At 36.6% G+C, this 26,518-nt stretch overlaps 1 protein-coding gene across 1 annotated transcript in view; it reads right to left on the bottom strand.

The window, feature by feature from the left end:
• Positions 1-336: 336 nt before the first annotated feature.
• PDE10A (phosphodiesterase 10A) overlaps positions 337-26,518 on the bottom strand; it is a 194,757-nt gene continuing 168,575 nt past the window's right edge. The window contains exons 17-22 of the mRNA XM_040598856.1: positions 25,144-25,299; positions 21,724-21,896; positions 19,598-19,709; positions 15,290-15,370; positions 10,870-10,958; positions 337-5,008 (exon numbers count right to left, since the gene is read on the bottom strand). Of these exons, the coding sequence (XP_040454790.1) occupies positions 4,891-5,008; positions 10,870-10,958; positions 15,290-15,370; positions 19,598-19,709; positions 21,724-21,896; positions 25,144-25,299 (729 nt within the window). The 3' untranslated portion in view covers positions 337-4,890. The remainder of the gene's footprint in view (positions 5,009-10,869; positions 10,959-15,289; positions 15,371-19,597; positions 19,710-21,723; positions 21,897-25,143; positions 25,300-26,518) is intronic.

Below are 26,518 nucleotides of genomic sequence, written 5' to 3'. Positions count from 1 at the left end.
TCTGTCAACAGCAAGGTGAGCTCTCTGCCAGCAGGAGGGCTAACAGGAAAGTGGATCCCTTTGCAGTTTGTGACAATGTGAACTTGCAATAGGTGATAAAATATATATTTTTTTTCTTTTAAAAAAGAATGAACTTTCATGTTGCGAAAACACATCATAATCCATAAACTGCAATTACATGGAAAATCAGGCACCACCTTTTTAAAGGATTCTGTTATGTTTTGAATCCCTTTCTCCTGTGGTTTACTTGTGGTATAAACACACGTATACACATACACACACACTTTCCCATCCCTCACTTCCACTCCCAATAATAGCAAAAATAAACGTGAAAAATAATATTAAAAAACTCTGTATTCAGTAATATTCACACCAAAGTATATGTATAGATATATCAATTAAAATTATGAACATTTCTAAATATATTTTATGTATCATACATATATTTATATGTATAATTACATATCCACAGAAGTAGTCTTGCTGTGCTAAAGCCAGCAGTAAAAGCAAAAACAGGTTTCACAATAGGACACCCATATATGCATATGTACTGGCTGTTTGGTTTGTGAATTTATTTACAACTTAACTGTATCATAATAAATGCTTACTGTTCTATTGTACAAACGTAATAGTAAATGTTTAGGTTTGTTTTTTAAATACAAAGACTGCAAATGAATACATGAAAAAAATTACACACCATGTACAGTATTTATAATTTATAAATGCAAAGTTAAGACCTCTTTAAATTATTGCACTTGCATATTTTTGTTTTTTTACAAAGATATTTTATATGTATCATATATATATATATGTGTGTGTAAATATATATATATATAAAACAATTTTTTCAGCTCACTAACTGTAGTAAAGTTGAATGTTGTTACCTTGAAGTTCTTTCTTCTTCACATAACAGCCCAACCTGAATTTTGAATATATATGAAACTACTCTACAAATCAGTTTGATCTACCCTAGAAAGCAGCCTGTTATTTTAGGTTGTTTGACAGAGTATACACCCGTATTACAATCGAGCACAGTTTTTGGTCAAAAAGCAAAACAGGAGTTATGATGTGCCTTTGCTAGATTGGGATATATAACTTAAAGTTTGAACATGAACTTCCTTGTAGTAGTGTGCAGAAAGCCTTTTCTGTGTTTAGAATGAGTAAATTAATTGTTTCACTTCACAGAACTGTTTCTGTATCACAGTGTTTGAGGCAAATGCATTATTTCAAGAGGGTCATAATTGTTTTAAGCATCTAACAATCTATTTTTTAACATGAATAGTTACTTGCTATCCCTACAATTTTAACACGAAATATTCTAAATGCAGTCACAGCAAACTGATCACACTGTTCTAAGTTTAAACACATGACAGAAGTCTGTGCTACATAAAAAGATGAAATCCACACTGCATGTCCTCTCCAATGTAAATATGTTTTATCGCATACTTACTAAAAAAATCTATTGCATTTCTATAATGGTCACTTATAAAAAAAATAATAATACTGCCATGAGTTGAACCATTACAGCAGAACGTTGCACTATGGAACAAAATTCACAGAGTGATTATAACAGTGCAGTTTCTATCAGCACTGTAAAAAAATATGCAACACCTCAGATGAGGAACATGCTATGTCAACTACTTTTCTCACTTAGTGCATACCTTCCAGGCATGATTTCATAATAGATTAGAAATGCTCAGATACAGCTTCAGCATTTTTACCTTTACTGGGCTTAGAAGGGAAAAGCGATTGGAATTGTCAATAAACATAATGCAGTTCTGGGAGTATAAAGTCTAACACTTCCAGGAAAGGAGAGATCTGTTAGGGTTTTTATACATTCTTATTGATCTTGGGGAAATCAGCTTTAGCAGGATAAAAATGCAAGGAAGAATGGCTTTTGGCGATTTAATTTAAGATGCCTTACAGACCTAGATGTCTTACACTATCTGTGAGTTCCATTCAGAATTTGTAATAGTCAAATCTCAACATGAACTTAAGCCATGAAATTCAAATGCAGCTTCAGAGTTTTAATTTTTGGTGTTTTTTAATTTGGAATCACGGGTATAAGTCTGCTCCTACAAAAAAAACCCCAAAACAAACAAACAACCCATATCTGAATCTTCACTCTGTAAATGCTGAGGCAGACTAAATTTGCTTAGAAAATACAGCCCATCATGGTGCTTTTTTTTTTTTTTTTTTTGTGTAGGTGCTAACAGAGAGTAACATTTTTGTCATGACCTCTCTCCTTTTACACATCAGGGAAACAAACCAAACCACAATTATTGACACCATAATTTTTAATTCTAATGGACATTGTACTATAGCAAACATATATATTACGTGGTTTGGATAGTTCTATATTAGAAACAATACCTGATTGACTTGAGACATTAATAGAACAAATTACTGACAATTTGACAGATTTGCTAGGGAAACATGTTTTGTATCAGTACTTATAACCTTCAAAATATAAATTATGTGATACTGCCAAATATTTTGAATGGTAAGTAACAGAACTAGTGAAGTTACCTTCACTGTCAATGAGTAAAAGATTAATTAAAAGCTTAACATACACACAGAAACAGAATGGTAAGCAATATTTTTGCAATGCTTGTAATATCAGCATTCAAAGAGGGAGAATAGCAGCAATTATACTTAACCCATGAAGGAAAAACTACCCATCCAGTTGTTGGGGTATCTGAATTGTAGAGAGTATTTTTGTAGTCACTGTGGATTTGGATAATTTCCATGTAAATTAGGAACCATGGATTGCGTCTCAAGTACTCAGCAGATGAAAGGCTGCATCTGCATGATTTACTTAAAACAGAACTGCTAAGGATTAAAGCAGAGGACACAGCATGAGATACTATTCATTCTACTTTGGTGTGTTTCCTGCCATTTTTTAAAAAATGCCAAACTAATTTGCTGTGGTTAACAATGAATTTCTGCACTTAGAATTGGTAAAGCAAACAAAAAAATTATGGGGTTGCTGCTAGGTAATCTGTTTCATACAAGTAAGATAACTTCATATTGAATTCTCAACCTCTGGGATATCTATGTACTGCAAAGGCTTAGGTGCATTTACATTATGCAATTATTTATCACATACTGTACACATGTACAGATACTGGTATGTGCTCGACCATAACAGAAGGCAAAACTCAAGAGTCCAAGTAATTTACATGAAACCCATAAGATGGCATGCTTATTAGAGCAACACAGCTCAACAGACATGAGATGGAAGAAGAGAACCTGTGTTCTGTCTTTAAGTCCCTATTAATTGTTAAAGTTACACAAATGGCCATGTTATCATGGAACCACTGCAAAAGTGTATTACCTGTGAAAAAGCATATAATGCAGTATAGGCTGTATGTGAAAGGTATGCAAAGCCTGTGTTTTCACCTACTGTATGGATCAATATGAAGATTTTTTTCCTCATTATTTTTAAGGGAAAGATGAAGGCAAATTAAGTGTTGTTGAAACATACTCTGCAAAATTGCACTAAATTTAAAAGAGTGGCATTAAATGCAAGGTCTTAAAGTCTGTGCAGAGGTTTGTAAGGCTGAAGCCTAAGTCAGCACAGAACTGTAAACACACTATTTTAGCGTACTTTTCTTCAGTCAGCTATTCTTTCACTAAGAAAGGCAGTTCTAAGCCCTGGAAATTTTTCTGTACTAGGGGAAAAAAAGAAAACAGACAAATGGAGAATTTTTGTAATTTCACTCATCTCAGGATGGGGGAAAAGAGTAGCAGAAGACATGCAGTGTTACTGTGCAACACAAAAGCTAGTCAATACAAAAACATTTTTGATTTATTGTGATGGTACCACCATCCCTCTTATCAGACCTGACTTTTCTGACAAAGCTTTTGTTCCCAGCAGATAGCATACCTCGGGTATGTCTCCAATACCTTTTAAAATACAACTCAGCAGGTAGAAATAAAAATTATGACTTTACTTAATTGTGAGCTAGGCAAGGAAATCTTTGCTGTCACATTTAAATTTTAATCTGATACTTCTGTCACTATGGATACAAAAACTCCAACCTGAAACTCTCTCATATCAGAGATAAATATCCAGTACTTCCAGTGTTTAAAGGGAGGAGTTGTCTAGCTTTATAAACTATTCTGAAGAACAAAGCACCATCACTAGTTCTTTCAACGTTTGCCATGTAAGTGACAGATAATTTGCATCATGATGCTTAATGAAGTACTTTGAAACTTTAACCTGAATGTTGGTTTTCCTTTAGTTTGCAGCAAGAGAATTCACTGTAACCTAAGCATGAATGATAGCCTCCAAGGATTCTGCTGGAATTCAAACTGATTACAAGTAGATCACACATAAACATTCACAATAGCAATGGGTATATTGTTCTATTTATAGCCAAGAACTCCCAAGTGACACTGGTGTTAAAGCCAGCCACAGGACGGTATAATAAAAGTACCATTGAAACCCTTACTAGAAAGATACAATTTAGAAGTACCCCCTAAGATTTTATTCTGCCCCCCTCCCTGCCCCCCCATCAGTTTTAAATTAAGGCCTCAGCAACGTAGCCCATGAGATAAGGCCAGTCTTTTATATTCACAAGTTGTAAGTTCTCTTTTGATAGCTGACTCCAAAACATCTGGGTTGTCATTTTCCCTCTGTTGATGTTGTGTCACTAGTGTAGATCAGGAGATTGGCTGCCAGAGTCATTTAGCTGAGGTAACTCCATGAGTGTTACCTTCCTAGGCAGATCTACTTCTTAGCATTCTGTAGCTTTTCTTTTTCCTTTTTTTTCCTCTCTTTTTTTTTTTTTTTATTTTTATTCCCCAAATAAAAACGAACCAAAACTAAAAACCCCCAAAATAAGAAGGGATGCTTTTCAGGTTCAAGCAATCTGTTGCTGCTGTTCAGTCATCGATCTTCACTGGAAGTGAATCTGAGGTCCCAGGAGCGAGGGACTGGGAGGGAATCCATATGGAGGCTTCCTCACCTCTTGTTACTTTCTCCCATTGGTTGAGATTGTCCCTGGAGATGCAAAGAAGTCAAAGGTAAAGCACAGTTCATAAGTTTACCAGGATTTCTTCCTAACAATACTGTCTGTTGTACTATAATTTGAGATTTAGCTTTATGCTGTATATTGGTAAGTGTCATCAAGATTTTATCATCTTTCGATTATTTCAGCCTTTACCTTCAGTTATTCTATTTTCTAATTCTGTGTGGCTCATACAGGTGTAGACTATATATAAGCCTACAGTATACCTTCCCCAGAATGAGCCCTGCAGCTACAGGCAGCACCTGATTCCATTACAGATTTCTAGCCCTCATGGCTGCAGAGAAAACCCAGCTGTGACCCAAGAGAGACACATCTGCAAAGACTGAAACAGCAGTCTGGACACAAGCAGCCTTCCTCACTTCAGACTTCAGGGATTTTACCACAGTGTACTTTGGCCCTTTTCAAAACCACCACAGAAATCAGGACTTTTGCCAGGAAACTTCCTTCCCTGGAAACCACAGAAGCACATTAAGCCTTCTTAAACTCCTGCACATGGGCTGCCTGACACTCTATAAAATGACGTGTGCCAACATCACAGTATCAACTTTCTATTACTATTATGGTGATCATACTGTCAAGCTAGTACATTTAAAAAGTAGTGCAAGCTGCTACATTTAAAAAGTAACTTCCCTAAGACAGAAAGTTTTTTTTAGTGTCACAGCCTGGCCAACCCCCCAGTCCAAAGTTTGGTTCACAAGACATAAAATGATGAGGAATCAAGCTGGTGATGTTCTGATGATCTGAAGGGAGTACAGACCCATCATCTTACTTGTGGTACACTAGTACCACTCCAGTGACTTGGAATTCTATGCTGATGATATCCAACAGCAGACAATACTTGCTTGCAACCCGTGGCCAAATCTAGCATTCGGTCTTCCAATACAGAGAAAGCAAGCAAGCACAACTTCTCACTATCAGATACCTAGTTACTAAAACAACAGGTCTCAGATGTCTTCAGTAAACAAACAGGATGGTAAAAAGTGCTACGTGTCATATTATCGTATTACACTGGAATTTATGTTGCAGAGCTCTTCTGATTTTTATGTCACAGCTTTGCCAAAACAGTTGATAAGACAGCAATGAGCTGAAAGTGCAGTGAAGGGGTTAGAAAAAATGTGGCATTTTCTGGGGATGAGGGAAGGCAGGACCTGATGGAGCCTGTCACAGAAAGCCAGTACCCTCTATTCAGGGGTCCTCAAACTACGGCCCGCGGGCCGGATATGGCCCCCCAGGGTCCTCAATCTGCCCCCCCGGTATTTACAGAACCCCCCCCCGCCCCCCGCCGGGGGGTTGGGGGGGAAGCCAAGCAGCCGCAGATGGCCTCCTGCCACTTCATCCGTGCGCCGGCCCCCTGGTTAAAAAGATTGAGGACCCCTGCTCTAGGGTAACACCTACACCATTTTCTGCAGACAGATGGAAACCTGCTCTGCCAGTGCTCCAGGCCAACTGGAAGTCATGAAGCCAGCACTAATATGGTGTTGAATCTCAGCTCACACAATCAGGCAATAAGGGTTATCAAAATCAAACTGTCACTATTTCTAGGTCCTTTTCCTGAAATTGGGAAAGTAATGAGAAGGATTGCAGCCAAAATATTTTTAAATTATACCAGTTTCATCAATAATTGAGAAACCTGAAAGCACATGGAAATTTGTTTAAAATTATTGGGTCTGAAATAAAGAGAAAAAAAAAAAATCATCTCCCCTCATCCTCAAAATAAATATATTGTCATAGATTTGCCACTTTGGCAGGCCTACTGAGTGCGTGTGCTACAAAACACACATAGGACTTACTCTGAACACTGTAACACAGGTAGCTGGTAGTTTTGATCTACAGTGAATGACAAAAGAGTATTTTAAAAATGTGGAATAAATTACAGGACTAGAAAAACTTCTAGATTCTTTGCTGCTACTTTACCTCAGAGAAATCAGTGACTGATACTTTTTTGTTTTGTTGTTTTTAAAAGATTTAGATAATATGATTAATTTGCCTTTGTGCTCCCAATGAAGCCCTGGCTCCTGAGTGTCTGGAATAAATGCCCAGAGGCTCTCAAAATAAAAACCTTGATGCTGACATGCTGCCTTGGCTGCTTCTGCTGCTATTATTTGCAGCTGGTGTCTGCCTTCCAAACAACTCAAGGATGCAGCAGTTTAAACACTGTGTTCCAAGAACGAGCACTGCTGGTGAGGGGGTGATATCAAAATCAGTTCAGTCAGCAACTGAGGCAATACCAGACAGGAACGAGGCTGTATTCCTCTCCTCACACTGAATAAGTTACCTGTCAAAACTAAAGGAAAAAAACAGTCTAGTGCAAAATCAGCTATTTGCAACACTCTGGAGTAACCTAAACCCTGTGATAACATACATTTTTAGTAATTGGGGAGTTGAAATTAGATCTAAGTTCTTGATTTCCTACTCTGCATCTCCCAGTCTGAACTCTCAACACTTCCTCCTCAACCCCCTCAAGCAGACAGCAGAAGGTAATCTCAAGGCTAAGCTAAAACTATCAAACTGCTCCTCAGAAGACTTTATGCCAGGGTGTGGATTTTCAGGAAGCTCTTTAGTCTTACGGAGATTTTACACCCCATCCACACACCTATGCTCCAGTTCTGCATCAGTGCAATCTGAATTAAGGAATGTATAAGAACAAGGTGAGGAGCTGTGTCTGTACAGAGCTGTGCCCAGTCTGGAGGCTGTGGCAGTGTAGCTTTCAGAAGTATCAGTATTATAACTATAATTAGAACTCCAAACAATAAACATAATTTCTAGAATAGAAAAAGTTCATATAATCTCTGCCACCAGTCTGATTGCTTTTACTTCAGACATCATGCCTTTTGCAGAGACACCCACTGTTGAAAATATGTCCATGCTTGATCTTTAGAATCATGGAGAATCTTTCATCTAGAACACATATGCATGTGGGTTCTTGACACTCTGCAATTCAACTTTAAAACTCCTCAGCTGAGTACTGAAAGATGGACTGTGAGGTATTACAAGCCACTTTTGCCAATAAGCCTCATAAGGATATCCGTATGGCTAGAAAACAAAAGATATGGGTCTTCCCAGAACGCTGCTCCTGAAAAAGACACCGTGCAGTCTTAAGTGCTCATCCTAGCCTCTCTGCACCTCAGTTCCCATTAAGTGGAGTAACAATGCGTCTTACCAAAGGTACTGGCAGGCTTACACAACTTGTTCTACAGTAACTATAAACCCAAATATAAACCTCCCATTTGATTGTGCTAGTGCCAGAACTTTCCTGACATCCAACACTGAGGTTACTTTATTAGTCATACAGACTCTGCAAGAGATTTCCATGTGAAAAGCATATAAATACTGATTTGGGGAGTAAAAGTACACCCAGCTGTTGACAAATAATATAAAAGAAATAAAAATTTTCACATATATAAAGCAGTTTGACAATATTTATTAGCTTGAGTAGAGACAGGTCACTGGAAACCACTCATGAGAGTATTACTGCCTTTCTAATGGTAGGTATTATAGTCAATAGTACATATACCCATTAAATATATAGTGGGTATAAAACTCTGACTGACAACATGGTTATGCAAAGTACAATCTGTGTTCCAGTTACATGGATTGAAAAACCGATCATTTAGCTTTCAGCCATCAATACAGCTGACACAACATGCATTCAAGCAAGGATTACAATGAGTTAGAAAACTTCCAAGAACTCAGACTACCTCTCAGTAAAGCAGTTGTAAAGCATCACAACCTTGCAGAGACTGAAAGGATTACAAGTGGTTCTGTAATTTACTTCATGTTCTCTGACTTCACACTGAAATCAACACTTCTTTATTTATCAGCATACACATTATTCAATAATCACACTACCAACACGTATATATTAGGTCAACATGGCCCGGGGAGTACATGTTCCTACCCCATACTGTAGCTCTGACTTCCAAAACAGGATTTAGACTTTAATACCATTATGATAGTAACACACTCCACAGCATTTTGAAACTGGACAAGTGTTTAATGCTATCTTGTAACTGATGGAATCACTAAAATATGCACTTATGAATACTTCCATGTTACTCAATTTAGGATAACAAATTACAGCCTATTATTTACCAGATATTGTTACTTTCATAGCTTCTAAGGACAACAGACACTAATAGAAGGATCACCTAGCCCGGTCTCCTGGAAAAGACAGGCCTTAGTAATTTTATCACAGTAACTGTGCCTCAGGCCTGTATCCTTTTTACCTTTCTCTTTTTAGAACTATACCTAGCTCCGGTTTAAGATCTTCAATTGACAAAATTCCAAATGAATTTTTTTTTTTTTTTAAAGACATATTCACCATATTCCTTGTTTGAACATTTGGGCTTCGAATAGTCTTTACCTGCTAAATTAATGAACTTGTTCTACTCAGAACACATACTATGGAGACTGTCACAGATTTTGAAAAAGTAATTCTCTTGGATAAACTAAATACATCATGTCAGATTTTTTAGTCTCTCACTATAAGCTCTCAAAACATTCTTTAAGCTCTTTCTTAATCTTTTCTTATTTGCTTGTGTCTTTATCCACTCTACTTAAAGCACAGACACTAAACAGGATTCCATCTGTAGCCCCATTAATGTAACAACTGCAGAGGTATAGTCTCTAATCCTACTTAATATTCCCTTCCAAATCCATCCAAGGGTTGCAGAGCCATGCCCAGCAGTGGGACCTTAGAGGCAGCTGACTTAATGATGGCTCCCAGATAGATATTGACTGCTTCTCGTAAGATAGTCCACTGTCCCACTGGTACAGACCTACATATTCTTCTCATAGCTACATGAAATACTGTCTGGGTGCAAAGCAAATTACTTGCTAACCACTACCTTAAATTTCACAGTATTTTGTATACAGTGGGCACCCTTCTGTCACTTCACACAGGTCATTTAATCCACAAGATCAGGAAAGTGACAGACTTGGTAGATCTGCCAGACAGGACAAAGAAAAAGTTCAATGCAAGCTAGAGAAAGGACCACAGGAGAAAAAATAAAGATTATGAGAAAAGTCTTAGCAAGAGCATAGAAAACAGGCCTCTTTTCCCTGGATGTGACTAAAGATTGGTGGCACTTTATGAACCGTTTTTCTTTAGGGAATACCGATTAACCTGAAATTTTCATGAAGTATGCTGGTTTCAACATAAGTTTTGTCAGGAAAGATTGCTAAGGTTCAGGATATAATTATTGGACAGAACTACCTACAAAGAGTTTCATGATCATTCCAGGGTACAAGCAACCAGTTGGCTAAGGACCATTGCCCCTTCTCCAGAAGATCCCAAGCTACATGCCAGCTGACTGATAGGAAAACATTACATTTGCTTCTCCCAAATCCCAGTGGTACTATCCTTATGCTATGCTCCCAATTACTGAATATTCCAGGGATCTTTACTTTTCTGCTTTTTAATAAAAATGTTCTGAAATGAAATAAAACCACATGCAAACCCATGTTTTTTTAATGAAACAGAATTCTAGCCAATCTTAGTTGTGAGAACTATGTTGAAGTAAAAAGGACACAGAGGGAAATTGCACTGAACCAGCCTAGATAAGGATACATAAGCACTGAACCTCTTTCCCTCTAAATGCTTTTGGGGTCAAATGCATTTAATCAGCTGTGTCTGTAGATCTGCACTGGATAGTCCCAGCCAGTGGTTATTGCCTCTGGATTTCTGCACAGATTAACGTGAGATGCGTAACCCTGTTTATCTGCATGCAAATTCTAAAATTAAAAGTCTGTTTTTCCAGCCAAACTTGTAAAGCATGTTTGTTTTTTCTTTAACCAAGCTACATGCTATGCAAAAACTTGTACATTTACTCACCTGCATGCTCGGAGTAGTGGCCCAGTTGGAGGAAAGATCTGTGCAAGTGTGCTGTAACATGGGATGGCTACAGCATTGTAGAAACCAATCTATGAAAAACAACAATAAAAAAGTTAAATGTTGCAAAACTACAATACTGGAAGTTAACAGCCAACTATCTCAAAGCTGTTGACTACTCTCTTAATTACTGCTTACGTTAGCACTTAATACTTCTGCATCTCCTCTCAATATCTGAATACTTTAAAACAAAGCAGCAAAGCCTCTGGCAATTACAAGTTGTTTACATGCCTCTCTGTTAGGACTAATATAGCTGCTTCAGACAGGATTTTCTATGGGACCTTTTATTATCCAATTGATTTAAACTGATCTACTCAGGATCTGTTTGGCTTTTTTGGTGTCAGTAGTGGCTGGAAGTAGGTGTAGGTGGCAGAACCATTTCATAGAACCATAGAACAGTTGGAATGGATTGCAAGGGACCTTAAAGATCATCTGGTTCCAACCCCTTGCCATGGGCAGGGACACCTTCTGCTAGAACAGGTTGCTCAAAGCCCCATCCACTGCAATTTCTGCAAACTATAGTCTTGTGATGTTTGGTTTGTTTTTTTTCTTTTATAAAAGGAAAGTTGTACAGCATTGCTAAAATATGGTCAAATTCTGGATGGTTCTTTTGTCCTCCAGAGTATGTATTCCATACTTTAATTTACTGGAGATGCTAGGGGTTTTGCACCTTTGCAAAGTGTACACCGTTACCAATAATTGGTTTTCAAGTTCTTTTAATGTATGTGGTTCAGTGACATATATTTTTACCATTAGCATATAAACCTATTTAGAGAACATCAAATGAGCACCTTTTAATGGTATCTGATTCATACAGGCTCAGAGGCCTATGACAGCTACCATGTCACAGCTGAATTGTCATGACATGATGGAATTTTTAGAAAAATGCTACTTATCTATTAGCAAGGATGACAGGTTAAATTCAGATCCATTATAACATCACTCATTCATCTCAGACTCTTACGATAGTTACAGTAGCGCACTTTGATCCTTTTCTTTGGGCAGAGTTTTTAAATGCCTTTTATTGAAATACCATGTACTGTACTGTGACCAAAGCATTTGATAAAAAGTCTCCTTTTAACAGTCTGATTTCTGAATAAGGGACAACATTTAAAGAGCAACTCTTGCCATCACCTCCATCAATGCAGAGATTCCTCCCATTCTGCCAGGTAACAGGTCCATTCTGTACTTGGAAAAAAATAAGATACATTTTCTGACCTGAGAACCTAATAGTCTGAATAGAAGTAATCATATGTAACCAACAGAAAGAAACTGCATCTGGTGAGAAGGCAAGGCTGCACAAAGCTGTGATGTCTGCTCAATAAAAAGTTATGCATAGTGCATTGTTTTCTTCCTATGTGCTTTTTCTTGTGGTTTTTTTTTTTTTTTTCCTTTGCTTGTTTGTAAGGCGGACTACTCCGCTTGTCTGCAGCTCTTGTATTCTGAGACTTGTTTGTTTAAACATTAATAAATTCATCACTCGCCATCAGAGAACCACTCCAGTCAGCTAACGGCCTACTTAAGCAACTGTTTGTGTATCTAGAGATTGAACTGAAATGAGGTAATAGCAGAAGGTGTCCCTGCCCATGGCTGGGCGGTTGGAACTAGATGATTGTTAAGGTCCCTTCCAACCCACACCATTCTATGATTTCACTGGAAAATGGCAGATTACTCCACAGCTATCAAAAATTAAAATGGCACCTTAGGTACAGTCACAATTCTGGCTCAATGGGAAGTGTGTTGCCATTGCAAAACATAAAAGATTTTAACTAAACTAAGTTCATTTGCAATATAATCTGAACAACCTTCTCTTTGGAACCCTGATATTTAGAATAAAATGTGTTCTTTAAGGTCCTGAAATCTTTTAGGTTAAAATGCGTATCATTCATGGAAGAAATAGCCTAAAAGTCTCAAAGGATTTAAGTTTTGAATATAGCCAAGCTAATTAAAAACATTCCTTTACAAACATTTCCATTTCTGATCAGAGCAAACTCACACAAATCCCTTTTGTAAAAGGATTAGATTATCTGAATAAATTATTGCAGATTGATTTTCATGTTGCCATGGCTAGACAGAAAGCCTAGAGTTCGCTCAGGTACAAGCAAACTGTTGAAGTCACGGCAGGAAAGGCAAGGTATTCTGAAAACACATAAGCAAGAGGAACTGGAAAGTATCTTTAGTTTCTGAAATAAATTGTCCCTGTCTCTTCAACTGTGCATCTTAAACATACCGCTAGCTTTAAGAGCTGGATCTTCTATGTTCTGACTGAAGAAAGAAATCACCCTTAACATATTAATCTTCACTGCATGAGAGTAAACTTTTTACTTCTACCTTGAAAACTATATTTTGGAGATAAGCTTTGAATGGCTGAAGGACATGAACTGTTCCTTCTCTCTCCCTTCATTACTCAGGCTGGCTTGACTTGTTTATGAAAACTGCTTTCAGGTCACTGCATAGTTTTGGCATTTCTATTTTCTTCACAGGTTACAAAAGGAGGGGCAGAAAAGAAGGTGATGGGATCTTTGCTGAATCAGGAACAAATCCTCAGTGCAGGCTCCACAGCAGGAAGACACCAAACTCAGAGACCTTAGAGGAGCTGTGCTGCAAAGGGTGTAAAGGGCAACAGAAACCCAGTGATCCAGCCACCCAAGTGAGAGGAAGAGCCAAGTACAAGCTGTTCTCATCAAAGATGAGTAGCCGAGGCAGAAGTAGTTGTCTTCAGAGGTTGCATGTTTACACAAATCCTCATTTCCTAAACATCATTGCAATTTAAATAAGGTATTAATGCTTTAATTAAAAGCCACATAAAAATCATCATTAATTCTTTTTTGTTAGAGCCCAAGGAAATGGATGATAATGCTTTATTAAACTATTTAGTCTCTACATAAATACAGGAATGGTTACTTTCACCGAGTTACGTATGTCTTAAATCTCACATTTTGCTGTAACATTGTTTTAAGATACAGCAGCTTCAACTGTACTACTGAAGTTGGCTTTTGTCATCTGTTTTGCTTAATATTTCACTGTTATGCTATTAAGAAGCTTGAAACTGAGCACAAAGTAAAAAAGAACCTGAAGAAAACAGTACCTGGAAAAATAATTATTGCATTTTAAAGAGGAAAAAGTAGCTTATTTCTTAGATCTGTGGTTTCAACCCATTAACAATTCTTTCAGAAATGCCAACATGACTATGTACTACAATACTGTATACTTTTCAAGATCATCAAAGATAACTAATCTAGTGTGTGGAAAAATAAATCATATGCAGAAAAATGTTTCTTCTCTTTTTTAGGCTTATACTGAGCACAGAAATTTAGTAAATTAACTGCTAAATCCTCAATATAATAAGGGTAATCGTTTTAATGCTAAAAAATTATAAGAGCATGTGTCAAAATGTAAAGTGTCAGAATATAAAAAATTCCATACTCTTTCTTACAAGTTTTTAATCTACAATGATTTTGTGATACTTTGTCATGTTTATTTCAAATATTATTTTTAATTTTAGAATTCATTAAATGCTTTGTGAGTGCTAACTACTGACAATTAAAACATCAGAGGCCACTGAAATAAAAAAAACCCTTATGCATATATATATATTTGTATATGAATGGAGAATTTAAATTTATTTTTCCCTGCTCAGATAATCAAAGAACAAGCTACTTTTTTCATTTACCCAAAAAAGTTAGTTCAAAGACCTTTCTTCCACCTAAATTTATGTTACAATTTTGCCTAAGAAAAGCATAAAAAAGCAGTCATTTCTGCACAGAAAAATCAGTACTCAAAGACTTTGAAAAACAGTTGAGGCTTTTAGAAATACACCCTTTATTGCTTATCCTCAAGAAACTCTTCACATTATTCTTTTTTCTTTTTTAAGAATGTCAAAAAGCAGTGATTGTAGTTATCCAAAAATATGAAGAAGTTTTGGTCCAGAATCACAAATATTTTGAAATCTGAACCTGAGTATTTTAATGAAGAACAGGTGACAAAGTTCATTTTGCATTCAGGGTAAAACTGCAAAACCCAAAACTTTTTAGCTAAAAGATGAAGCAACCACTTACTAAGTTGAAAAAGTGTTATTGACACCTCTCAAAATCGTAGGTGATTGTGGTTTAGCTAGAGTTACAAACACAGAGAAGGGAACAAGTGATAACAGCAAAGAGCATACTGTCATTTAAGTAAAGATTTGAAAACAAGTTTTCCACTGCTACTTAAAAAAAAAAAAATATCACTGTTTTGCATGCAGAACATAGAATTCATACTCAACATCAAATGCAATATGAACTAATATATATATATATAGCGCGTTTTCCATACATGTTTTATTAACACTGTAAACATGTATCATTTTACTGAGAGTTCATACCTGACCCTGAGGGACTTCATCTTTCTTGTCTCTGTCCATCATAGGAATAGGTTGAATACCTGTTTTCTTCATCTCATCACCCTGGACAAAAGCAGACAAAGAGAGAGATTAGGACAAGACTACTGAGATCTGAATTAATTTCCATCTTCTATTGTATGTCAATCTAAAAATTCAGAGTTTAAAATATTGTGTGGTAGCAGTCCAAGGCAATCTCAGAAAACTGCTTAAGGAGGGGCTCATTTTATACATTCACCTAAATGATAAGGTAAAACAGCAGATCCTGAAAATGAAGTTTTTGAGTCAATGTACACACATTCTCCTTGTTTCCAAGGGGGTCTCCATAATAAAAAGCAACTGGAAGAAAAAAAACCCAAAGAAATCAGTTCATTCTATTCTGTTCTATTCATAGTCAGTCTCATCTTTCAAAACATGACCTGTTTAAAGCACTATACTATGATGACCAGCAGAAAACAACTCCTCCATCAAAGTAAAAGCTGAGTAAAAGAGGTGAATGTACAATGTGCCCTCTTTGTCAACAATCCAGTCTTTTTGACAATGCTGCTTTGAAGAAGCCGCCTGTCAAACAGCCTTCTTTTCTTTAAGTATGTTATCCCTCTACATTTGTAAGATGAATAGTGGGAAGGATGCAGTATATGTAAAGACCAGATATATGCAATGTACAAGAGAAAACTGTCTCCTTGTATTTACCCATTACCAGCAGAGCAGTTAAAACACATTTCTGAGCACTATACTGGGCTTGAACACAATTACTCCTTAAAAATCTGTAAGTAGCTGGCTACTTTCTCTAGCAAATTGAAGTTTTCCAAGTCTTATGCCTCAACTGCATTGTCAAAACACCATGGACGTTTAATCTTGAGGTGCTAAAGGCAACTACAGCTGCAGCAATGGTTGCTTTTGGCTACTGCTCATGTCTGAGATTCCAAAGTCAATATGATCTTCAAACTGTTAACCTTATGTATGGAGTTTGCATAGCAAGGTTTAGGTAGTGGGGATGGGGGTGCTACAGAAGTGACTTCTGCGAGAAGATGCTAGAAGCACTTTGAGGGCTGCTATAGGGCAACTTAAATCCATCCCAGCCAGACACAATACACCTTATTCAGGGACAAAGTTCATTTAGGGTAACTGCTCACACAATATTTCCTTATCTGTGTCCTTTAATGTGAGATTCAACTTCTTAGCTATCTGAAAGTCTGGGACGTTTCCTAAATCCATGTTCTATGCTTCTGCTACAGTTAGTGAAGGCATCTCCAGAAGACAATGTATTGTATCTTCCTCCTTTCCAAGGAAGGATTTCGGCATCTTTACTCTAAGAGAAGTTTGCGGTATAATAAATTGATTCTAGTTTGAGCAGAGCATCTTTCTGTTTGACTGCCTTGCAACTACTGTAACTATAGAAAGTTCTGGAAGTCAATTCCCTCTTACATATTTAGCCTCAACATCATGTTAACTACGACCCTGCTCAATTAACTAAAGATGTAATCAGGAAGCTATTTTTGAATTGGTATCTGTATTAGTCTCTCATATTTTTTCACCTAGTCAAGAGACTACAATCATTGAGTCTGGTCTCTGTTAGACATTTTACTGCTGAAAGAAACAAAAGGAAAAGCTTCCTTCCTCAGCTGATAAAAAAAGATGCCTATAGCAATTCCAAGCACAGAAATTCAGTGGAGTGTTATTTAGGAGCTATAAGCAAATTTTGGTTTCATCTGCCCCCAGTAAATAATACTTTTTTTTGCATTTGCTTGATGTACTGCAATTGATTGATCCAAGACTATCTGCAGCTACTGTAGTCTCAATGATAAGCTCCTCAACACTAAACCATTCAGCATCATATGATTTCACACTCTTTGCTTAACATAAGATCAAGTGCCTGAGAAACACCTGAAGTCAGAGCTTTGAGGAAACTGTACAGCCTCTGACTGATTATGCCAAAATTGAACAAAGCTCAGACTTATGTTTGCCATCTCACCTTGGGGAAAAAAAAGAAAAAAAAAAAAAAAAGGTACCATAGAATCACAGCATGGTTTGGGTTGGAAGGGACCTCTTGGGATCATCCAATTCATCCCACACACCTGCCCCAGCAGGATCAGCTAGAGCAGGTGATCCAGGGCTGTGTCCAGTCAGCTTCTGAATATCTCCAGTGATGGAGACCCCACAACCTCTCTGGGCAACCAGTGCCACCAGTTGACCACCCTCACAGTAAAAAAGTATTACCTTTAGTTGGAATGCATGCACTCGAAACACAAGTGTTTTCTTCTGTTCAGTATGTGCAAACACATATATGATACACTGTTATGAAAAAAATACTGCTTTTATCCTCATAGTTATGATCATGGCCAGAAAGTTAAAGTTGAAATTTTAAGCAAAGAAGTTTGTATCATAGTTGCATGGCTATAATAATTGGCTTTAAATCTCTAAAAAAATACTGCAGAAATGGTTTAATGACTGCCTAGTGTCTCACATCTCAAAAAATAAAAATCACAGCAGATAAATCCTGTAATCCTATATAACTGATCAGCAAACATATTATTTTGCTTGAGTTATAGCACTATAGGAAAGCTTCATGTTAAGTGACAAGAGGCTAGATCTTAGCTGAAAGCACTAACTATATTGGGCTTTGTCCAATAAAGAAAAGATCAGCATGACATACCACAAAACTGATGCAAACTCTTCTGCAGTTACTGTTTTAGCTAATGATTACACAAAGAAGAAATATTATAAACATGCTCTGATTAAATCATTCAACATATTAAGATTATGAGTTCAAGCAGTAATTAGAGGCAACAGTCTATCCTACTTCTAGAAGGTAACATAACCATTCAATCTAGTCAAATATACTTTTCTAGAGTTTATTTTTTTTCCAATTAAGGAACAATTTATGCAGTAAAACACAGTCTAAACTTTCTATTGATTTAGCTTTCCCAGGATTTTCTTTATATCTGTCTCCGGCTTTCCAGTTTCCAGAAGCATTTAGATCTGTGGCTGAATTTGTCAGCCATCCTGACTGGATCACAACATATCCAACTTCTGCCATGTATTAATTAACCTCTTCTTAAAGAGGACTCAGTAAAACACCAACTATAGAATTCAATTTCTGTCAATAACTTCTAATTTACATTTGCTCCATGAAGTAGCAATTTAACAAGATACACCTTTATTAACTTATCCTTGGATTACAAAACAGGTTAAAGTTGGGGCAAGCTCAATTATGTCCATAATTCCATCTTTATTATTGTTGAGTAGGAAAAATCAGTTTGATCCTTCCTTCTCCACTTGGTTCACCAGATTTGCATGAAAAAGTCTTTTCACAAGTAAGCAAAAGAGTTGAATATGTAATCAGTGAGGCAGATCAGTATTATACGTCCATTATATCACTCATAAAAACACACCAGTGCTGACATTATAGAAAGTGAGTACTGAACTAGATTTTTGAGCTTATATAGCCTGCATTTTTCAAATATTTTATTTTAGTCTGAGCTGTTTGCAATTAAGAGAATGAAAACACGTGAATACATATAACACCCACAAGCCATGCACACCTTGAATTTCATAATGAACACACAACAGGCAGGACAACAATCTCAGCACTATATGCATGCTATATCAGATCTATGAGCTTGATTTCCATTTTACACCTGTGTAAAACAGAAATAAGCCACTGAATTCTGCAGGCTTCCACAGGGCACATAACAGAAAAGAGCAACACTTTATGATACACGTGTGCAATAGTAGCTCTGAAAATACAGCACATCTTTTACAACTGCATACTTGAACTCTGCAACACTGTCCGAATTTATTCTTTAGCCCTAAAATAGTCACTTCCACTTTACAAATGATCAGATAAGGAAATTGAAAGGTTTGTCATATTTGCTTTAGCATTTCCTAGACACATACTACAGCTTCACAAGTGTGTTTCAAGGCAAGTGACATGGAAGCTGGTTTCATATTTTGAATTTTAGAAACAAATAGATCCTTCACAAAACTACAGCTAGTGACTCAAAAAGCCTTACAGATTTTCTTCTATGTTCCATTGCTTGATCATTTTATATTAGGGCATACTTTTTAAATTCATCTTTAACAGAGAGAAGAAACATTGCCTGACAATTAGGAATCTAACTCAGCTCTTTAAATAGCTTCAGAGTAAACAACAATAAATGTGCATGCATCAATGAACATTCTTTAAAACAAGCATGCTAAGATATTGATTGAAAAATACTTTTCTTCTTCTTCTTCTTCTTCCTGGATGCTTCCATTTATAAAGATAGTAAGCAAAAGAAACACACATACCTCAGCCCAGAATTCCGCATATATATCATTGGCCGTCAGTCTGGTAACTGGCCACAACTTTGTTACAGAACACAGATCACAAGCTGTCATCATCAGACCAATCACTCTGTCTCTAAAATAAAATAACATTAAATTGTGAGTTAAATTGGTAAAGAATTAATGAACACACTGCAAAGTTTTTACTTGCCCTTCCTCAGTTCAATCAGCAGTAAAGTACCTATAATACAAAATTTCCTCCACTTTGCTTGTTTCTTCCTTGCTTGTTTATGATTCATTGGTAAAGTATCACACAAATGGTATATTATAATCCCTGTAGTATTCCCTGCATTGTTTGCAGCCAGAGTTCACTGACCACCCTCTGCACAATCGCATTCACAGAAAAGCACGCAAGAGTCTCTGCATTGTTAAAACACTCACACACCCCTCCTTCATTTTCTGAAAATACAGTACAAGTCTATAAAAAGAAATACAGCATATCCTGTTGTTGGATTTCTTTCTGTTCTTTAAAAGAGAGAAACACATGCTCAAAAAAAGAGGAAAAACTAGTCCTCAGACTGCCTCAAGGTACTGTCATTGCTTTGTTGGAATGAATTCTAACCCTGACAGAACAAGAATCCTACACGTAACTCTGTCCTACACAGCAACGAATCTGCTCACAGAATAACTGAACAGTATCAGTGGGCTTATAACCATTATTAGCATAAGGCACACACACAAAAAAATCTTATCTAAACAGTTTTCTAGCACTTATCTACCACCCCAAACCTATGGTTTATGAATCTAAGTTTTATAAAGAAAACTGGCCAATTCAATGAATGAATTCATGTGTTTTCCACCCAGTGAAGGACTTAAGATGACACTTAAGGTCACCTGCATCTTTGTTAATAATGCCTACTGCATGAAAAAAAACATACAGCTTGCTAACTTGCATGCCAGGGTGATGCCAGTCATTACAACTGTACCAACAGACAAATATACCACGGAAAACACACAATATAACCAATAGGTAAATGGCAAAGTGCAATTCCCCTGAGACAAGAAAGAGGATTCACCAGCCATGTAAGGGCCAAATCTAGCATTGCATTGCATGTACAGACACCAGTTAGAAGCCTTGGATATTTTAGCCACATTACAAACTGATGTCTTCTCTTCAGGCAGGAGGCTTTGCACTGAAAATGCTCTGAGGGCAGGTAAGATTAAAAAAAATAATAATAAACAGAATAGAATATTCAATCACACACTAAATAGTTGTGATCCTGTTTAAATTTTACAAACACTAAATTCAAGTTTCCCAGTAAACTTCATTCTGAGCTTATCAGGAGTTACTATATCTTCGGGTTTTTTAAGATGTTGAAGTTTATTCAAGACTGAGAAGCTTCAGTTCCATACTGGGAAATAGGCTTTTAAAAACTGCCCTTCATACAGTGTTGCAATAATTGATTCAAAACTACTGGCAAAAACCTGTAAAAGTCCTCATAAAGAAGACCCAAGTATCAAAGATCCTTTTGAAAAGAAATCAGAATCATGACTCAATATTTTCCCATAATACCTCTCTAATTTTTCACTTCATTACATTAATGACAAGATCCACTTTAAATAAGCTCTGAATGGCTGCATGAACACTTGAATGTAGCCTGTTATGAGCCACATCTCTCATCCAGGGTGCACCGTGTTTTGCTTATATGGACAAAGAAAGTAATGTATTAATGAATATATGCACTTCTATTTTAAAAAAAAAACTTAGAGTTATCTTAATTCAGAAAGGTTGGGGTCTGACTAGAATTCTTTCCAAAAAAAAGCATGTGAAAAAATAACAAAAATAATAACATAAAAATAAAACTAAGTACTTATTCCACTATACCTTTTTCCCCACCACGTAACTGCCTGTGCACTAACTTTCCTCTGTAGTTGATCTGTCACTGAATTGTGCAGATGACATCCAAAAGGCAGTGACATGCAATATAACCCGATAGAAATTACTGTTACATACTTGGGATTCCACACAGCTGGACTTCAAAGTTTCATATGTAAGAAAATTACCATTTACACAGAGGGTTTTTGCAAAAATGAGGTTTTTCTTTCTGGAACTAATGCTATAGTGAACTAATACTGGTTTACTGCTTTACCTGTGTGCTTGATTCTTAAGGTTTAATGCTCCCGTCTGATGCAGCTCTTCAAGCTGTTTTCTATTTCCAAAATACAGGGCAAGGTCTGTGGCAATGATGGCTTTCCGGATGATCTCAAGTACTTGCTCATATTCACTGGAGCTCAGATTGGAGAAGACATTGTGCCCTTCCAGCTATGAAAAAGTAAAAAACCAATAAAAAGCACAAGCTCTAATTTTGAGATGATTGTAGTCCTTACTTCACCAGACAGGTTACAACGGTTTTACAGCCCAATGACAACTTTTGTTGCAAATTCAAATGCCAACAGCCTGAAATTCCCATTTTCATCTTTCCTTTTCAAATGCCATCATGAAACCTATGACAGACGCTGATTTAGTTTTGGAACTGCTCCTTCTGAAGCCTAAAGGTATTATGAGAAAAAAATGCTAGCTGCTTCTTCTTTGATTTATAAGCACTAAAGACACAGCATTTCTAGACAGTTTTAGCTTGGGAACTTGTGATTCAATCCTGATCCAGAGCACTGCATTGCCAAGCTGGCAAACTGAGTATCTGATTCACTCTGAAGTACAATTTTGATCCTCCATAACATAATATGAATAAGGAAATATCCAAGTTAAAGTACTAAACCGATTTTGTTTCCACAGTGTTCCAAATGAAATGTGCCTGAAATTGCTGCATTTACTGATACAATTTTCTCTATAGAAATAAAGTTAATTACAGTATTTTAAGGTATATGAACATTTAGGGGAAAAAGCTGCTTTGTTCAACCATGAGTTGACTGACTCACAAATTAAAGACAATGGTTTCCACTATGAACACTCTGGCAACATGCCACTGTCATCCCTTTTTAATTTTCACTACGTTTTATTGCACATTTAACTGACAATATCCATGTACTGTGATCGCTCATGAAGCTATATCACATTTTGAAAAGTCGACACCATTTGCTGACTCTAAGGTCTGGAAAATGACTTGTCAAAAGTCTTACTACTGTTGAGAGGAAACAGAGAAAAATAAGAAAAAATAAGCCAGCCATGTCAAGGTGTGCACATTCACAAATAGGAAATATTATTAAAATATATCAAATGCAGATGTGTTTTGACATTTAATTGGCATTTGGACCAAAGCTCATAAAAAGTTTCTCTGGCTTTTGTCAAGCATTTACATAATTTGTTCAAAATAAATCCTCCGTGGTACAAACAGGCTTGATTTCCTCTCACCATCTGGAACATAAACATCATTTTCCAACATTTTTACTCGGACAAGTAGATTTCTTGTGAATAATAAATAGAAAATACAATCCATCTATGTCTCAGTGCTCCTTTGACAAACCCCTAAGTCACAGAAAATGATGTTTGAACAAAAAAAGTTCAGAACAGTTTAACCCATCATCATCACTTTGGGAGCAGGGAATGACTACTACTACTTTTCATGGTTTAGGGTTTTGGGGACCCTTTCCTTCCCAATCTTGCTCCCTAATCCACGTGAACAGGCTATTTTGTCCTAATATTAAAATTATTCTGGATTCTATCCTTTAGGCTTTACAATCTGCGCTATCAGAAAGACCACTGTGAAAATTCTGTTCATACTACTAAAGAAGACATATTCTGTGAAGTACTGGCAGAAGCTGCCATTTCTGAGCATGTCACTTGGGCTTTTGAGTAGTACATACAAAGTACAGCTCCTAAGATTTTATTTTTTCCCTGCTGAGCTAAAGTTAGTGAATAGAAACCTCTGTATTTGCAAGTATGGTAAACTGCAGGTGGATGAGCAAAGTAGCTATAAAGTTTCAAGCAGTAAAAATTACCACAGGTTACTAAGTTAAAGTTAAAACTCATTGAGATAAAACCTAAACAGTCTGGTGGGCTGGTTGGCTTTTTTTTTTTTTTTTTTTTTTTTTTGGTAACAGTCCAGGAATTTAGTAAGGCTTTTTGATTCAAGCAGAAAACAGCAAGTCCAAAAGGCTGCTTTAATCTGTCTTGCTGCTAATTACCACCATGGGCACTTGGTAGCCAGTGTCTGAATCCAGTCTACAGCCCTGACTCCCTATCTCCCTTTCCTCACTCACGCTGATGCCAAGGCTAGGAGGTAGCAGGGAAGCAAAAGGGTTCCCTGCCTTCTTGGCAAACGGGACTTTCACTGATTACAACATTTCTGCAGGAAAAACACAAAATGTGTTTTGAAGAATGACTGAAGTCTACTTCATGTAGCCATAGAGGGAAAGGGAAGTGTTAATGGCTGAGGAACTTGCTCACTGTGCACATACTCACACAAAGAACGAATACTAAAAATCTAATGCCATACCACCACTGAAGGATTCAGTTACACCCTCCTACATGAAGGAGCATTCAGAGATAAAGTTTCCATTCTGTGATGAAATCTACAAGATACCTAAACCCATAACCACAAGGTGTACTTCTGAATGCAATACAGAATATGTATTTTTCCTAAAAGGTGATTAGGTATTTAAGAAAATAAATATCTTCCCCCTGAAAGACCAGAAAGAAAGAAAAGTTAACAACAAATAGTGGCACAGTAGCATGGTAAGGCTGTGCATTGAGTGTGTGCACGGTAAACTAAAACCAGTGAGCACAAGTATGCTATGGACTGGCAGTGGTTTCACAGGTGAGAGTTCTCTCTTCTAATTGAGCATGAAAAAGTTTTCACTGATGAGAAAATATTTGTGTGTCAGTAGCACACTTGGGTTTCCCAAAATGTGCCTGCATGACTTCTTGTAGTTTTCTGTTAATTAAACATACAAACACTTTACCTTACATTAGGAGCTCTCTTTCACAGATTATTACCTCACTCAGTTTTTTTTTTTTGAATTTCAAATTGCTGCATGACAAAAAACCACATTATAACATAATGAAAAAAGTTTAAACTTTTCATGCGTGCAAAATTAACATTGTCTCTTTCATGCCACACATTTAATGTCTGCGGAATTTATTACAGCAGGTTTTCAAGCTTCTCATGCAAACTTTTGTCAGCACTTGAGTTTTCGTTCAGAATTTCAGGCTGGCTGTAGACTTGCTGAAGGACACTATGCCAGAAATACCTAAATGAGAAACTGATTTTTCATTTTCAAAGTTCCTGTTCCATATGGTCATAGGAAAAAAAAATCATTGAGCCAGAAGCCAAAAGCTCCAAAGGAAGGCCATAAGCAAACACCTTCAAATACACAATTTTTTTTTTATAACATCAAGATTTGGGAAGGCTATCTTTTGCACTATTATTGAATGCTTGGCTTGCTAACTATGAAACATGACTTGCTGTAATAAATCATCCACTCTTCTAAATGAGCACTACAATCCAGAAATTAAATCAATCATGCTTCAGAAAATCTATTGGGTAAGGATGTGACTCGTATTTTCACCACGGGATTCTACTGCACAGAAGATACAATTTCAGTAATCCTACCTGCAGGATGGACACAGTCTGAGAGAAGTGGTGCTGTTCCATCGTTGATGTGGAATAGAGAGCAGCCAAGGGGTGATCAAATTTCTGAAGATAGCTGTTACTGTAGCCTCTGTGATCCAGGTCATGACACAGGCATGCAACTAAAAGACCTTTTCGCTACAAAAAAAAAAAAAAAAAAAAAAAAAAAAAGAAAAAAAATAAAAAAAAAGAAAAAAAAAAAGATAAACATGAAAAGTAAGATGTATTTCCTGCCCCTAGATGTCACTCTTTTGCCAAAATACTGTAAAAGTTGCACTATGCTTTCATTACCTTCAAAAAACACATGGAGAAACATCCCTAAAATTGCAAGAAACACAAAAGTGAGGACGTGCTGAATTAAAGTTCTCAGTTCAGGTCCAAACCTTTTATATATTATGAATTTAAAAAACGTTGTTACACAATCGTATACTATTAGAGGGATTCTGCTTCAGGAAGAAACCTGAGTTTTAAAGAGTTTGGTCATCCACTGATTCCTTACTGTGTTTATTAACAAAAAAAAAAAAAAAACAACCAAAAACCAACAAACAAACCAAAAAAAATATACAGTTATTGAGAGAGGAAATACATAAGATGTATGATCTCCTTGTCAAGGCAGCTGCACTGAAGTCTAACTGAAGTCTGATGCTAGACCTGCCTCTGCAACACTCCTCAAAGACACTGACCAAGTCTCCTAGGTGAAAATTTTCCTTGGAAGTCACTAATGTAAGCCACAGAAATGCTGGACAACAGCAACTGCAAACAAGGTAAGAAGGTAACTGATGGTTTTATCTAATTAACTCTTTAATATCCTGAAGAAAGCGAGTCCCTGAAATCTCTCTTTCAACACACAAACTGTGTGAACACTTGCAAAAGGTTGTCACACAGCAGATGTGTTTTGAAAACACATTCATTAATGGCTGTGAAGCAGTCACTGTCATTATAGATTTCACAGCTCTGTCTTATAGTTGGTTCTGATGAGTGTTCAGTAAACAAGGATAAAGCTATAAAATTAAGCAGAAAAAAGAATACTGATTAACCACATATTAAGTGAGCAACATCCAATCTGTCTACCGTACTGAGGCACACGATTCTGTGGAAAAATAGCAAACCACGATGTAACTAAAGATTTTCTCACAAGCTTACAATATATAGAATTAAGATTGTAGCAACCCTAACCGTAATTCTGATTTTGAGACCCTGAGCCTTTCACTTTTATTTTAAATCCTTCACTTTTATTTTTAATGATATCTTTCCAATATTGCATCTTGTGAAATGCATTTTTTTTAAAAGCATGTAATAAAACAGATGATGCAGCAGCACACATCCACACAGCAGAAGTGCACCCTTCATAACATAA

The sequence above is a fragment of the Falco naumanni genome, chromosome 6 (genome assembly GCF_017639655.2).
Source record: "Falco naumanni isolate bFalNau1 chromosome 6, bFalNau1.pat, whole genome shotgun sequence".
NCBI lineage: Eukaryota > Metazoa > Chordata > Aves > Falconiformes > Falconidae > Falco > Falco naumanni.
This window is presented reverse-complemented; position numbering and strand designations above follow the sequence as displayed.